The following is a 17,040-nucleotide window of genomic DNA, read 5'->3' on the forward strand; positions in this document are numbered from 1 at the left end:
ACTCAATCACGCAACAATGGCTGAACGGATTTGAATGAAATTTGGCACACACATAGTAAAATTACCTGGAATAACATATAGGATACTTTTTATCCCCATAACCAAAAAGTGGACAGAGACAAATCCAAATTTCATTGGGAAAATGTAAACTGCAGCCATTCTTATACTGTTAATGGTGGGGTTCTCAAACACTGCACAGTTGGCACGAAAACCACCAACAGGCTGGATAGTGTACTGGTTAAGGACTCTGCCTCCAACACACCTGGGATTGAATCTTGGCACTTCCTGGTCAGTAAGCCAGCACCTATTCAGTAAGCAGACCTTTGGCAAGACCCCCTAACACTGCTACTGCCTATCGAGCATGCCCAAGTGGCTGCAGCTCTGGTGCTTTGAGGCCGCCAGGAGAAAAGCGCAATATAAATGTTCTGTGCCATGCCAACAAGGTCTTGTCGATGGCTCGGACCCGCCCGGTATTCAGGCAGGAAAAGCCATGCCTGGTTGGGTCCATGCTACAGCACATGAGGCTCAGTTGAGCTGCGCTTTGGGGGTCCTGGCAGAGGAAGATCCTTGAAGGGCCTGGCAGAGGAGGACAGGAAAGTTTCTGAAATACGTGGAGGCTTCCCTCTTCTGAAGTATGTATTGAAATTTGAGCAATGCAAACCTCACAGGTTTGCTTTAAAGAGACTCTGTAACCTCAAAAACATCCCCTGGGGGGTACTCACCTCGGGTGGGGAAGCCTCCGGATCCTAATGAGGCTTCCCACGCCGTCCTCTGTCCTACGGGGGTCTCGCTGCAGCCCTCCGAACAGCCGGCGACAGACCCGACTGTAAATTCAATATTTACCTTTGCTGGCTCCAGCGGGGGCGCTGTGGCTGCTTTCGGCTCCGAACTACACGGAAATACCCGATCTCAGTCGGGTCCGCTCTACTGCGCAGGCGCCGGAAACTTGCGCCTGCGCAGTAGAGCAGACCCGACGGCGATCGGGTATTTCCACCTACTTCGGAGCCGACAGCCGTCAGAGCGCTTGTGCAGGAGCCGGGAAGGTAAATATTGACGTCATCTTTCACGGAGGGCTGCAGCAAGACCCCTGAGGGACGGAGGACGGCGTGGGAAGCCTCATTAGGATCTGGAGGCTTCCCCCACCCGAGGTGAGTACCCCCCAGGGGATGTTTTGACGTTACAGATCCTCTTTAAGTCTTTAAAGTTGAACAGCGTACTATGAGAATATATTGTTGCATTGAATTGGAGATCATATTAATTTAAGAGACAATTCTACTCACCTCTGCTTATCTCATGTTGGTGAGTTTGGTGCTTGCTCACAGTGTGGTTATATCACTTTTCCGTTCAACACCATAAATCTCATGTGATGTTACTTCTGTTATTTTGCAGAAGGATGCAGAAAAGGCGGAAAACATGAAGCTGCATGCTAAGTGGGAAGCCTTCATGAAGGAACAGAGGCGCCTGGACCTCGATGATGAACAGCGCAATGCAGTGCAACGTCTGAGGGATCAATATGCAGGGATGGATAAAGAACTTGGCAAAATGGCTTCCTTCTAGTAGTTCTTACTATGCACATCATCGAGTCAGCCTTTTGACTGCTAATTACCTACTTGCCATTCAGAAAGAAAGGTGGTAAGCTTTCCATTACCTCATTTATAAAGTGCCTGAGGATGCTCTGAACTTGAGAAGATCACAGAGAGCCAGTGGAGCAGCACAAGTCTACTTTTCAGCTATTCCTGTGACACTTGGGATTTCTATTGCCCACAGATATATGCATTTTTTTACAGTTTGTCCTTGTATGTTTTTGGTAGACTGACTTTATGCTTTACATGCATTGGTGTTGCATCCAGTTCCATTTGTAGCTTATGTATTTTGTATACAGAGTACAGTCATCACTGTGCATACGTAGCAGCAATATCCTGCATCTGTCAGTCATTGTACTAGTTTAATAGTTCAGCAATAATGCAGCTGGAGAACAATAAACACAAGTGGAATGTTAAGTTTGTGGTTTTCAGTGTCACTTTCATTTGCTTACATGGTTAGTTTTAACCTAAATACACAGTTTGCACCTTAGTTTGGTTGCAGAAACTTTCCATGTTTATTTTTTTGAAGAAGTTAAACTGAATAATCCACTTTTTTTTTCTTTCTCTCTCTCCGAAATACACTTTAAAACGATCGCCGCTGGGAGACTGTTAGACGGCGAAACCGCCTTCTATTAACAATGTACAGCGCTACAATCTGCAACAGCGCTGTACTGGGGACAGCCATGTGACACGGCTGTCCCCCTGGCAGGCACAAAAGTGATCCGCTGTCATAGGCTTAAGCCTTTGACAGCCGATCACGCTGTTTGGCTGGTGGGGGTAGAGAGGGACGGGTACAAAAATAAATAAAAAATAGTAAAATTTAATAGAAAAATAATGAAATAAATATGTATATCAAAATCTATTACAGAATGTATCTTGTTGCCTTGACAAAGGGGGGACCCTACTGGGCCCCAAAACGACTCGTTGGTGTATGGAGTGGATTTGTGTCACGATACTTGAATAAATCTGGAACTTGGTTCATTAAGTGTGCGGACCTTTTGGATTCTAATGCATTTTTCCACCATGGTCATGGACATGCCCATTTTTTGGCACGGCTTTGCGTGCCTCACTAGCACTCCCCTCCGTCCCAGGTTGAGCCAAGAAAAATCTGGTCTGGTACAGTATGTATGGGGGAAACCACTAGACACCACCAGGGAACTGTAAGGGCTCGTTTCCACTATAGCAAATCTGCATGCGGTGTCCGCATGCAGATTCGCATAGGCAATGCAAGTGGATGGGGCTGTTTCCACTTGTGCGGCTGTGGGAGCGTTTTTTTGTGCGGCAGAAATCTGCACGGCAGAGGTGTCAGATTTCGCGCGCGAGAGGAATGCACGCGAATCGCCGCTAATGCTTTTAATAGGGAAACCGCATGCGGGTTGAGCATGCGTTTTTTGCCGCGAAGTCGCATGCGATTTCGCATAGGTATAATGTTAATTTACACAGGCAGTGACATGGTTAAATTCGCACATACCTTTACCTATGCGGAATCGCATGCGAAATCGCGGCAAAACCACATGCGGAATCGCACCCGCATGCGATTTTGTCCGCGGTGGAATGCAGGCGATTCCGCACCGCAACAGTGGAAACGAGCCCTAAAAGGGAAGGAGGGGCTGTTAGACACCCGGGAAATGTATAAGGGAAAGAGGGGGCCAGGGCCGGGCCGAGGCATAGGCTGGAGAGGCTCCAGCCTCTGGGCGCCGTGTAGGAGGGGGCGCACAATTCATTCAGCTGTCATTCCTAATTGTGTATGAAGCAGAAAGAAATAGGAAAAGGGGATACATAGCAGTGACTGCAAGCCAGATAACTAGAGATTAAGGTGTTGGGGAGGTTGTGGGCCCTGTGGCCCTCTTAATCTAATAGCAATCAGTGTGTGACAGCTGAGGTGGGAGAGATGGAGGGGCGCACTTTGGTGTCTCAGCCTTGGGTGCTGAAGGACCTTGTCCCGGCTCTGGAGGGGGCCACTACACACCGAGAGAGGAGGTTCACTAGACCCTAGGAACTGTATAGGGGGAGAGCCACATGTAAAATTGAGGCATGGCTAAAGTGCAGGGGCGTTTCTTAGTGTCCCGTACCTGGCTTCAAAAGTTGGTAGATATGGTAATCACAGAAAACAGATCATAAAAATGATCATTTTGCATATTAAAATCTTTACTTGGAATTGGGTTTTAAGTGAATTGAAAGACAAAAAAAACGGAAAATTGTATACTTACCTACCGGTAATTTTCCTTTCCTGTTTAACTCCATGGCAGCATACTACGGGGGTTAGTCCCGCCCCCTAACCCCATCAGGACCTGTTACTATAAATTTTAGCTCTGCCCACTTCCTCCTGCTTTTTTTACTAGTCCTCCCAGCTACTGTTATCTAATCTGGGTGGGTCCTCCGTATGCTGCCATGGAGTTAAACAGGAAAGGAAAATTACCGGTAGGTAAGTATACAATTTTTCGTTTTCCTGTCAAACTCCCTGGCAGCATACTACGGGGACTTAACTAGCTCAGGAATCACAGAAGGGAGGGACAGTTGCTTTGATGCAGAACACATTTATTTACAATGTAGTGTTAACATTACATGCTATTGTTTTAAGCTTGATATGGAAGATAGAATTTCTCTCCCAAATTGGACAGTAGATAGCACCCCTGGGTCTACTTTATAGTGTCTGATAAAAGTATTCGTTGAAGACCAGTTCGCTGCGCGGCAGATAGTCTCCGGAGAAACCTTGGCAAAGGCTGCCCATGAGGAAGCAATTGATCTGGTCGAGTGCGCTGTAAGTTCATCCGGTGGAATCCTGCCCATAACTCCATATGCTACCCTGATCGCCTTCACCAGCCAATTAGAGATTGTTCTGATGCTTGCAGCTTGACCCTCTCTGTATCCACCTGGGATTACAAATAGCCTGTTTGTCTTGCGTATCTGCGAGGTCTTGCGTATATACATCTTTAGAATCTCTGGGATATTGAGCGCCTCCGGTTTTTCACTATCTGAGTTCAGGAATCGAGGAAGATTCCACTCCTGGTTAAGGTGAAAAGAGCTTGCCACCTTGGGAAGAAACTCGTGCATAGGTCTTAATGTCACTCTATCCGGGAAGAACACGGTAAAAGGTGCTTCACAGCTTAACGCCTGTAATTCCGATACTCTCCTCGCTGACGTTATGGCAGTGAGGAATACAGTCTTTAGTGTGAGGTTCTGTAAATCACAATCCGTGGATGGCTCAAATGGCTCCCTGGATAGACCTTGCAGGACTACGGGTAGATCCCATTGCGGATACCAGTTCTTTATTGGCGGTCTGATTTTTGCAACTGCCTGAACGAACTGTATAACCAAGGGGTGTATAGCCCATCTTGTTGATGTCAGAGCTGATATTGCCGATATTTGTCCCTTAATAGTTCTTAAGGCTAGGCCTAATTCTAGACCCTTCTGCAGGAATTCCAATATGTTGTTGACCTGCAATGAGGATAAAGTAAGGTGACTTTCCTCCAAAAACTCAAGGAACTTTTTCCAAGTCCTGTGATACGTCACATTCGTGGAGTTTCTTCTTGATTTCAGTAACGTCTCAGTGACTGCCGTGGAGCAACCTAAGGAGAGCAGCTTTCCCCTTTCAGCCTCCATGCCATTAAATTGAGGATTTCCGGGCATGGATGTAAGAACTCCCCCTGGTATAGCATGTCCCTCGTGCATGGCAATTTCATGGGAGGAGCAGTTGTTAGGGTCTGTAGTAGCGGAAACCAGGGTCTCCGTGGCCAGTATGGTATAACTGCGAGAACCACTACCTGCTCCTTCTGGATTCTCTTTAGTAAGCGATGTATCAGTGGAATCGGTGGGAATACATAGTTCAAGGTGCATGTCCATGGCACTGTCAGTGCATCCCATCCAGCTGCCTGAGTGCACTTGTGCCTGGAGAAGAACAGACGGCATTTCGTGTTGACGGCCGTCGCCATCAGATCCACTGTCGGGGAACCCCACTTGTCGCATATTTGTAGAAATATTTCCTGTTTCAATGACCACTCCTTGTGGTCTATACGTTTGCGGCTCAATCCGTCTGCCAGCTGGTTGTTCGCTCCCGGGATGTAGATTGCTTGTAGTAACTTTAAGTTGTGTTGTGCATAATCCATTATAGGGGCTACCTCCTCCATCAGAGTGTTGCTGTGCGTTCCTCCCTGATTTTGGATGTACGCGACAGCAGTCGTGTTGTCTATCCTCAGTATAACATTCGCTCCTTTGATCTCTTTGTGGAAGAAGAGCAAGGCCCTGAATGCCGCCCTTAGTTCTATCTTGTTTGCCGATCTGTTTCGCGTATGTGTGGTCCATTCTCCTTGAATTGCTCTGCTGTCCATGTGTGCTCCCCACCCCCACTGACTGGCATCTGTGGTTATCACCCTTGGCTGGGGTGGTTCGATATTGTGATGGTTGCGTAGGTTCGTTTCGTTCATCCACCACAACAGCTGTTCCTTCATCACCGGAAGTATCTGAATTGTCTGGAGATAACTCAGTCCTTGCCACTGTTTCAGAAAAGGTATTTGGAACTGTCTTATATTCCATCGTGCCCACCTCACCATGGGGATTGTCGCTGTCAGTGTTCCCAGAACTGCTAGGCACTGCTTAGCCGAGAGTGTGTCCACCCTTCTGGCTGCCTCCACTCTTTGCAGAATTGTCCGAATCTTCTCCTGAGGAAGCCTGACTGCGTTCCCCACTGTGTCTATTTCTGCTCCCAGGAAGATTAAAGTCTGTGATGGCATCAGTTTGCTTTTTTTCCAGTTTACCAACCATCCGAAGTATTCTAAGGTGTCTAGTAGTATCCCTCTGTGAACTAACAGCTTTTCTCTGGTGTCTGCTATGAGTAAAATGTCGTCTAAATAATGATGTGCTCGGAGTCCTCTTTGTCTGAGCAATGCTATTACAACCACTAAAACCTTTGAAAAAGTTCTGGGGGCCGTACAGATGCCGAACGGCAGTACTCTGAACTGGAAATGGTCTTCTCCCACTGAAAATCGTAGATATTTTTGAAAGTTCTGATGAATAGGAATATGAAGATATGCGTCGGCAAGGTCCACTGATATCAACCAGTCCCTTAACTGTATGGATGGGATGATGGTTTGTAATGTTTCCATTTTGAAGCTGTCCTGGCGTATATGAACGTTCAGGGACCTCAGGTCCAACACCGGTCGCAGTTCTCCTGTTTTCTTGGTGACGAAGAAAAGGGGAGAATATAATCCCCTGTGCCTTTCTTCTGGTCTCACCCTTACTATCGCCTTTTTTTGAAGTAGTTCGTCGACGTATTGGAAGAGGATTTCTTTCCTCTGTTGTGCCTTGGGTATGTCTGTCCTGACGTAATGCTGCTGGGGTGGTTGTGAGCTGAACCTCCACGTATGACCCCTTCTTAAAGTCTCTATTACCCATGGATCCCTTATTTTCTCCGCCCAGAGATGATAATAGTTTTGGAGTCTTCCACCCACTGGCTCCAACAGGGCGGGCTTGATCTCAGAAAGACTTTGCATTCTGCGTTGATCCTCCCGCATTGCGCTGTTTGTTGAGTCTTGACAAAGTTGACTGTGCGGACTGCCATGGTCTGCGAAAGGATTGATTGTTCCTTGTTGCTCTGTAGTCTCTGGACCTGTATTGAAATTGTCTCTTGTCTCCAGAACGTGGTCTCCTTTGCTTCCTATCCTGCGGGAGCAATCCAGACCGCCCTCCTGTCACCCTCGATATTGCCGTGTCCATCTTTGCCCCAAACAGGTTGGACCCGTCGAACGGAATTCTACACCAAGACGCCTTGGAATTAGGGTCAGCATTCCAAGGCCTTAACCACAGCGCCCGTTTAATTGAGACCGTGTTTTGAATACCTCGGGCAGCGCAGCGGATAATGTCAAACGCTGCTTCGCCGACAAAGTCTGAGGCTAAACGGAACTCATCTAAGGCCGACAGGAGGGTTTTGCGGTCTACGTCCGCCTGGATTGCCCCCTCCAGGTTATCTGCCCAGGCCCGAATAGCACGTGACACCGAAGTTAGGGCAATTGCCGGTTTACACACTGCTCCTATATTAACATGTGCCCTCCTTAACTCTGAGTCCATTTTTCTGTCCAAAGGATCCCTAAAGGAAATTGAGTCCTCCAATGGGAGAGTCACATGCTTTGCTAATCGCATGACCGCTGCATCGACCGTGGGCGGTGTCTCCATCTGAGAGATTAAGTTGCCCTGTACTGGATATAATTTTGATAATCGATTCGATAAGGGGGCCTTTTTATCCGTCTTCGACCATTCGTCTGACACTAACTCGTTAACCTCGTCCATTATAGGGAATCCTAATGGTCTTTTCTTCAGGTGTGGAAAATAGCGTTTCTTTGTCGGGGGCTCCTCTGGTTCTTCCCAGTCAATCGCCTCTCTAACTGACTTTATAAATGGAGGAACAAGTGTGAAATCAAATCCTATCGCCACTCCATCTTCTGACTCTGTCACGTCCATGGAAGTAGAATCTTCCACGTCCATTATATCCCTTACTGTACTTGTAGAAGTGCTTGGAAGATGTTCCTTCAATGATTGTTGTACTATGTCATGTATTAAAGTAGGTAAATCCTGATATTCTTCCTCCTCTGTGGGTATTGTATAAAAACAATTTGCACAGACAAGTTTTCCCGGTATAGTAGGATCGCCACATGCCCAACATTCCCTGGGTCCTTTGGGGGGTCTGCCACTACTTTCTCCCCTATTGTCTGGTTTGTGAGAGGATTTGGAAGATTTGGAGGATGCCTTGCGACTATCTCTGGATGTGCCTTCTTCTGGCTGTGATAGGCTAATGCACACAAAGACACAAAAAAAAGAGGGGATTTGTTCAGTATTTGAACGTATCCCTGCCTCCCAAAAACAGAACATTTCAAGAAAACGAGCCCTTACCTATCGTTTGGTAGCTGGTCATTTATAGGGGCAGCGGACCTCTCCATATTGATCCGCAATTCTGATATAAAAACAAAATAGCAGAGAATATAGATCTGATGGTGTAACACGGGCAAGCATACAGATTGTTATGACAATAAAGATTTCCGTCTCACCTGAGGCAAATAATACTCTGCTTAATGTGAGGCTGGACGACCGTGCAGGAGCTGATCAGGAGATAATAGCTCTGTAATAAATAAAAAGTAGTACCTGCTTAGTCCTCCGTTTATCAAGTACACCTGTAACTCCGTTTCCTCCATGAAACTCACCACCAGGTGATCTGTGTGCTCTCCGGCCGCCAGCAGCCCTGCAACTGCGCAACACGCTGAAGTAGTTTCCGGGCGGCGCGCCCCTCTGCCTGCGCATGCTCAGCCGGCCACCGGACACTTACGACCTAATCCAGACTTCCGGATACAGGAGCTTCCGCACTCTACAATGGAGCGCACACCATCTCTCCGCTGCCCCATCCACAACTTCCGCCGCATTGCAGCGTACTCGCGCCCGACTCCAGCCCCAGAAAGACCAGCACAAAGAGGGGCACCTCCCGCGTAGCTCCCATTTAGGGGCTAAAGAAGCGGGGCATCACGCCGGAGGCCTAGGCGTGGAGGCTGTCAGGAAAACAGCCAGGTAAGGGATAAAAAAAAAAAACCGCAAACAAAATTTAAAGAAGGAAAAAAGAAAAATTCCAAGTACACAAAAAAATTATCTACCAGTAACAGTCCTGAGGGTAGGACGGAAAAAAAAAAGCAGGAGGAAGTGGGCAGAGCTAAAATTTATAGTAACAGGTCCTGATGGGGTTAGGGGGCGGGACTAACCCCCGTAGTATGCTGCCAGGGAGTTTGACAGGAAATGTATATATAATTTTGCAGAACATCTGCGAGTCCTGTGATGAAACCTCCACCTGCAAAATCTCCAAAGGGGCGGGACCAGAAGCGACACGCCCCCTCTCAGCGGGGTCCTGGAAGCAGAGCTGAGATGGATGCTCTGTAGATGGGAGCCAGCCTTGCAGCCACAGGTAGATGAGAGAGAGGGGACATGGCTGCCACTGCCAGATATGTGTAGAGCACACATACTGGCTATAACGTGCTACCCATTACAGGCTGTCTGTTCCGTAGTGCTGCACAGTGAACACATTGGACGCTTTTGGCTCAGCTCAGCACAGCTCAGTAACTTTGCAGGCACTGTGATTGCAGCGTAATATGATCCTCCTGCTCTCGGCACTAAACAGCTGCACTTATCTTTGGGGAATGCTTTCTTTCACTGAGCGACGTTTGCATTGAAAGTACACAGATGAGCATATAGGTGAAATATATGTAAAGCAGAATGATTGCAGCATGTGGGTATTGTGTGTGCAAGAAAACATTTCTGCTCGTCCCTCCTCCCTTCTCTGTCCACTCCCTGCCCTCTGTCCATCTTCTCCCCTTCTCTGTGTGTCCACCCCCCTCCCCTTCTCCTGTCCACAGCAGGGAAAGACCTGTCCTGCTAGTCATTTCACCCCGAATGCTTTGGTAGTAAAATGATCCGAGATTCGGATCAAAGATCCGGATCTTTTCAATGATCTGATTCGAATCACCCGGATCATTGAAAAGATCCGAACTTCCCATCTCTACAAAGAAAGTGACGACGATGAATTTAGTATGCAGCAAATAAATACTGCATTTCCGGTAAGAAGCAAATAGAGTTAGGTTCCTGTAGGGGGCGCTGCAGATTATCACACGATATGATTTGATGATAAACACGGAAGCTTAGTAGTGCTGGAAAGATGGTGCTGTCCTATCTGCTCCAGAGCTCTGCACAGCGAATCCTGTGCTATTCACTAAAGGCTGCACACCCTGTGATTGCTGCACGTCTGTGGTAGGGTCTCTGCAATGCAGAGGAGAGTCTGTGTGTTTGCTGTGAAGTAGTGCAGGGATGCACAGTATGACACATGATGCAATGCACGTGCTGATCTGCATTTGTTTTTGTATTTTGCATTTGATTTAAATACAGTTTTTCTTATTCTGATTGTTGCTGTACTGCCATCCAGTGTGGTATTTCGACTTTGCAGAAAATAACCGCAACTTGACAGTTTCTGCACTGTGCTGGTCCGTGTTGGAGATGGTAATGGATACAGGAGGATTGCATTTTAACAGTGGAAATTGGCAACAATTCTAGGCACATACAATACATGCATGCTTTATTGATAACACAATTTATTTCTTCGTAGCTGAGCATCCTGTATGATGTGACACATTTTTTGTTTACAGCTGAATATTTGCTCTCTCCCCCCCCCCCCCCCTTTTCTTCTTTTTTTCCACAGTGTACATTATTTACCCCCTTTTTTTTTACCCTTTAAAGGGGAGGTTTTCGGTGCTAGTCTAGTTTAGGGGACCCAACAGAAAACCTCATAGGGAACAGTCCTCCAATAACAGGACTCTACAGCACAAAGCATTGTGATTGGCTGAATAGTGTGGGCATAGTTTACTACAACCTATTGGAAACCTCGCAGTTTGGCCACTAACGGTCCAATTTCTAGCGAAAAATCGTTAGAGCTATCAGGAATTCTGATCGGATTTGTTGTAAATAATCTCCATTGGTGGACACAATCGATTATGAATGAGTGAAAAAAATGTCGCCCGAATGAATTTTCGTCGAACGAAAATTTGGATTTTCTTGGTGGTCGTGATAGATAGGAAGCAATGATTGGTTAGTTGATGGTGTAGTGAACGATTTTTCGTCCGATCAGAATTTCTGATCGCTCGAACGATTTTTCGCTAGAAATTGGACCGTTAGTGGCCAGCTTTAGGGGTGCTGTCCACCCAATCATGTTAGTGGACTTTCCTTATGAGGGAAATTTACTTTAGGTCCCCTTAAGTAGACTAGTGCCAGGTTATCTCTCTGTTTATAGTGGTGATAGTCTACTTTAGGGGACCCAGCAGGATACCTCATAGGGAAATTACGCTAACATGATTAGGTGGACAGCTCCCTCTCAAACTGCTAGGTTTTCAATAGGCTGTAGTAAACTATGCCCACACCATTCAGCCAATCACAACGCTTTGTGCTGTAGAGGGTGCTGTGGTTGGACAGCTGATTCCTGCTGGGTCCCCTAAAGTAGACTAGCACCTTCATAGTGCTGTAGGATTTAGCTTTATCTTTTTGCAGTACGTCTGTCTCCTCGGGAAGAGTACAAGTGAATGGCATCAGTCTGCACTACCAGCGCACGGGCCACGGTGATCACGCAGTCCTGTTGCTCCCTGGTGTACTAGGTGGGGAGCCATGAAGAATAATACAATGCTTTCAAATCTTAACTTACCTGATTCTGCCCTGTGACATGTCATGCTCTGCTTATGTTAATACAATAAATGCTTCAGATTGCTCTTGTTTACTTACATGCTGGGATAATATGGGATTTACTTTTCTTCCCTCCAGCTAACCGTAGACTGAATCCTATCATAATACTATAGGGTGGTTTGCTATTACTTGAATGCAATATCCGCGCAGTTACACTCTAAGGCTGCTTACACACCAAGACGTTACAGGCGCACGTTAGTGCGCCTGTAACGCTCCCCCAACGCACAGCAATGTAACACAAGTGGGCTGTTCACACAGCCCACGTTGCGTTACATGTAATGCTGCACGTTCGGTGCAAAGTGCAGCATGCTACGGCGTTGGAGCGGCTATAGCCGCGTTAGACTGTTTGCACATGCGCAGTGGGGGGCGGAGAGGAGGCGGGGAGAGCCAGCTACAGTAGCCGCGCACATGGCTACTTAATATTCACTGCACTGGCGGCAGCTGATTGGCCGGCGGGACCACGTGATGCGGAGTGTCTCGCTCCGCATCACGTGGTCCCGCTGGCCAATCAGCGCCACTCTGGGAGACATTATAGTAATCGAGCCGCCGAACGCGGCTCACTCTACCGTCGGCTTTTGCAGCACCATACGTTGTGTTAGGTGCACGTTATGCGACCTTAACGTGGCACCTAACACAACGTCTTGGTGTGCAAGAAGCCTAAAGGTTTGAGTTGATTCACTAAATGCCATTGAACAGCGGAGAACATAAACTGATCAGGAAATCTGGACTGGGTTTTTATTAAGGAAAAAGAATGTCACCTATTACGTGGCAAAATCTTGCAACCCTCATGTATCAGAATAAAGTGTGGTTCAAAATGGTAATATATTAATGGTTGTGTGGCTGCATTTATATGCGTATACATACAGTGGTTTTCAAAAGTATTTGGCCCTCTTGAAGTTTTCCACATTTTGTCATATTACTGCCACAAACATGAATCAATTTTATTGGAATTCTACGTGAAAGACCAATACAAAGTGGTGTACATGTGAGAAGTGGAATGAAAATCATGCATGATTCCAAAGATATTTTTTTTTACAAATAAAAAACTGCAAAGTGGGGTGTGCGTAAATAGAAAATAGAGTAAATAGAGTGCACCTGTGTGTAATCTAATGTCAGTACAAATACAGCTGCTCTGTGATGGCTTCAGAGGTCGACAAAATTCAGTTCTTGGACTTAGAAATGATGTGAGAGGGAAATTTAATGGGGACTAAAACCTATTTTAAAGACACTGATAGGAATGGGTATATATCAACTGATAGTTGCCACCACCCGGCATGGATTAGAGGGATACCAAGAGGGCAGTTTCTAAGGATGAAACGCAATTGCTCGAATGAAGATTACTATAGGCAAGCGGAGACCCTGAAAGGGAGGTTTGTGGAGAAGGGTTATGATGGGGGCCAGCTGGATGAGGAGATTGAGAGAGTAGGGATGTTGAATAGACAGACATTTCTGGAGGAAAAGCAGGTTGAAGATGATAAAGGTGAGTATGAACTGGCTTTCATCACAGGGTATAACACCCAGTATAAACAGCTCCAAAATATCATTAAACAGCATTGGGGGATTTTGGAGACAGACCTGACCCTCAGGAGTATAATCCCAACCCAACCGAAGTTTATTTATAGGAAAGCCCAAAATTTAAAACAGATCCTGGCACCCAGTTGTGTGGAGCCAAAAAAGGTCCCGCGAATGCAGGGATGGCAGACGGCAGGGTTTTTCCCATGTAGAGGGTGCCAGGCCTGTAGGGAAGCTAAGGGTGTTAAAACTGACAATGTGGTATCATTCAGTAACGGGAGGAGTTTTAGGATTCAGGAGTTCATTACCTGTAATGACAGGTTTGTCATATACCTTGCCTGGTGCAAATGCGGGTGGCAGTACATAGGCAGAACTACCCGTACACTTAAGGAGAGAATGGGGGAGCATGTTCGCAACATCAAAAAGGGATATCCAAATCACGGTGTCTCAGCCCATTTTGGGAGCCACCGTGATTGCAATCCTAAAGAATTATCCTTCTGTGGACTCCAAAAAATTATCCCGAACTGGAGGGGATGCAATAAAGTAAAGAGAGTGTCACAGGAGGAGACCCGGTGGATCCACAGGATGGGTACTTTGAGACCGGGTGGTCTTAATATAGACATTGACCTGGTATGTTTTCTGGGGGAGTAGGGGTGTGATGTGTGCGCATACATCCTAAAAAACCTGGAATACTATCAGTCTGGTGTGGCTAGCCATTATAGATGAGCTTGCTCTCCCATATGATGTATGGTGGGATATCTAAAGTAAATGGTAGAGGGGATATATGAGGGGGGATTGGGATGTATGGGTCTTTGGCAAAATCACTATACAAATGTAAATGGGTGTTCAATTATCTTTACTCTATATATATATATATATATATATATATATATATATATATATATATATATATATATATATATATATATATATATATATATATATATGTAAAAAATAGAGTAGGTAAGTTAGCATATATAATAGTAATTGCAACGTTTTTTGGGGATGAGGGATGAGAAAAAATTTACAGGTTAGTTGGGGAGATGGAGTGGAGATGAATGGACACGCATGGGTGCTGCAGTAGGTGTTAATATTGAGGAATTGTGCCAAAGGAAGGATTATGTATATAGACAGGGTGCTAATCAAACACATATATACTTTTATGTCTATGGTATTTTATTGAATGTAAGATGTATTGCTAATTGTAACCCCCACATGGCGGCAGACTCGCAGGCTGCATATACATGTAGTAATGTGTAATGGGAATGCATTGGAATTGGGATGCATTGCCATATGCAACCTTTAGATGGCGGTATTTTTTAGGTAGCCCTAGCACAGCTAGAGCGCATGCGTAGGAGAGGTACCTCGGAGTGTGCGCAGTAGGGCGGGTGCTGGTTAGAAATTCCCCACCACACGCATCGGGCTCCATGCCCCTGATGAGTCACTGAGTGACGAAATCGATCGGGCGGAGCCTGATGCGGAAGTGGGAATCCATGCGAGGGTGAGCAGAGGCGAGGAGGCGTGTGTGGCCTCCCAGCGTGTATTCCGTGCGCGCGGCGGAAACGAAGGGGGAACACTGACAGGAGCCTGCCAGCCTGGCCACCAAACGGGGGAGAGCCCGTGTAATCAAATTACTCAAACGCTGATTTTATCCAAGCTCATGTGAGTGCAATTGCTTTTTATAAATAAATAGTTTTTAACAGTATTACGCTATGGAGGTTTTTTCTTGCTGAGGTATTCATCATATGAAGATTATCCTCTATTACTGGTGGCGTGTGGAGACTATACTTGCTGGAGTGGTGGGGGACGACCCGGGAACGGTCCCAAGGCTCATATAGACCATTGGTTGGTCTAGGACAGGGGTGAGTGGCACACAAAGGGTGCTGGTGGAGGTGACCTGTATGAAATCGATAGAAGTACATTGGATGCTGCATTTTGGGAAATTGATGTGAAGAAACTGTTCCTATGCCTTATATGCTGATATTAGTTAGGAATATCATGTATTTTATGCTAGATAGATTTTAGGTCTCTTGAACTTGGACTTTAAACTGACTAGGTTAATCTAAGTCAATCTATGTTATGGTCTAGAAACAATTTTACCAGGGATTGCACCGGATGGTAAATGTATGTAGTGGTTTCCACAGTACTGAGTCTGGCCTCTTGCACTTGGTCTTTTGCACCTATTGGCATTTCTAGTTAAAGGTTTTTTTAAGATGTGTTTTCTCCCTTGAGGGTGAGTCAACCTTAACCAACTGAACACCGTGAGCGCTACCTCTTGTAGCATATATTGCCTAATGAGTGCTAATGACTAAATAGAGTGCACCTGTGTGTAATCTAATGTCAGTACAAATACAGCTGCTCTGTGATGGCTTCAGAGGTCGTCTAAGAGAATATTGGGAGCAACGACACCATGAAGTCCAAAGAGGCCCATGGTGACTCTGGAAGAGCTGCAGAGATCTACAGCTCAGGTGGGGGAATCTGTCCATAGGACAACTATTAGTCGTGCACTGCACAAAGTTGGCCTTTATGGAGGAGTGGCAAGAAGAAAGCCATTGTTAACAGAAAAGCATAAGAAGTCCCATTTGCAGTTTGCCACAAGCCATGTGGGGGACACAGCAAACATGTGGAAGGTGCTCTGGTCAGATGAGACCAAAATGGAACTTTTTGGCCAAAATGCAAAAAGTGTGGCGGAAAACTAAACTGCACATCACTATGAACACACCATCCCCACTGTCAAATATGGTGGTGGCAGCATCATACTCTTCTCAGGTGCTTCTCTTCAACAGGGACAGGGAAGCTGGTCAGAGTTGATGGGAAGATGGATGGAGTCAAATACAGGGCAATCTTGGAAGAAAACCTCTTGCAGTCTGTAAAAGACTTGAGACTGGGGCAGAGGTTCACCTTCCAGCAGGATAACGACCCTAAACATAAAGCCAGGGCAACAATGGAATGATTTAAAACAAAACACATCCATGTGGCTGAATGGTTAAGGGCTCTGCCTCTGACGCAGGAGACCAGGGTTCGAATCTCGGCTCTGCCTGTTCAGTAAGCCAGCACCTATTCAGTAGGAGACCTTTGGCAAGTCTCCCTAACACTGCTACTGCCTATAGAGTGCGCCCTAGTGGCTGCTGCTCTGGCGCTTTGAGTCCGCCAGGAGAAAAGCGCGATATAAATGTTATTTGTCTTGTCTCTTGTTTTGTCATGTGTTAGAATGGCCCAGTCAAAGTCCAGATCTAAATGCAATCGAGAATCTGTGGCAAGATCTGAAAACTGCTGTTCACAAACGCTGTCCATCTAATCTGACTGCGCTGGAGCTGTTTTGCAAAGAAGAATGGGCAAGGATTTCAGTCTCTAGATGTGCAAAGCTGGTAGAGACATACCCTAAAAGACTGGCAGCTGTAGCAAAAGTTTGTTCTACAAAGTATTGACTCAGGGAGCTGAATAATTACGCACACCCCACTTTGCATTTATTTTTTTTTAAATGTTTGGAATCATGTATGATTTTCGTTCCACTTCTCACGTGTACACCACTTTGTATTGGTCTTTCACATGGAATTCCAATAAAATTGATTCATGTTTGTGGCAGTAATGTGACAAAATGTGGAAAACTTCAAGGGGGCCTGAATACTTTTGCAAACCACTGTATACAGAACCAAAATTGGGGAAAAAAAGTTGTCTCTGTCCAAATATTTAT

At 46.1% G+C, this 17,040-nt stretch overlaps 2 protein-coding genes across 3 annotated transcripts in view; both read left to right on the forward strand.

Moving 5' to 3' along the window:
* The window catches only part of LOC137518670 (thioredoxin domain-containing protein 5-like), an 87,473-nt gene extending 85,473 nt beyond the window's left edge, over positions 1-2,000 (forward strand). The window contains exon 4 of the mRNA XM_068236818.1: positions 1,390-2,000. Within this exon, the coding sequence (XP_068092919.1) occupies positions 1,390-1,557 (168 nt within the window). The 3' untranslated portion in view covers positions 1,558-2,000. The remainder of the gene's footprint in view (positions 1-1,389) is intronic.
* A 7,344-nt stretch (positions 2,001-9,344) lies between these two features.
* Positions 9,345-17,040, forward strand: part of BPHL (biphenyl hydrolase like) — a 31,969-nt gene continuing 24,273 nt past the window's right edge. The window contains exons 1-2 of one of the 2 annotated variants that reach the window (XM_068236816.1): positions 10,231-10,358; positions 11,646-11,749. In XM_068236816.1, coding sequence (XP_068092917.1) covers positions 10,267-10,358; positions 11,646-11,749 — 196 coding nt within the window. In that variant the 5' untranslated portion in view covers positions 10,231-10,266. Of the gene's footprint in view, positions 9,520-10,230; positions 10,359-11,645; positions 11,750-17,040 lie in introns of those variants that run through there. The other variant, XM_068236817.1, reaches the window with a different exon arrangement.

The sequence above is a fragment of the Hyperolius riggenbachi genome, chromosome 5 (genome assembly GCF_040937935.1).
Source record: "Hyperolius riggenbachi isolate aHypRig1 chromosome 5, aHypRig1.pri, whole genome shotgun sequence".
Lineage (NCBI taxonomy): Eukaryota > Metazoa > Chordata > Amphibia > Anura > Hyperoliidae > Hyperolius > Hyperolius riggenbachi.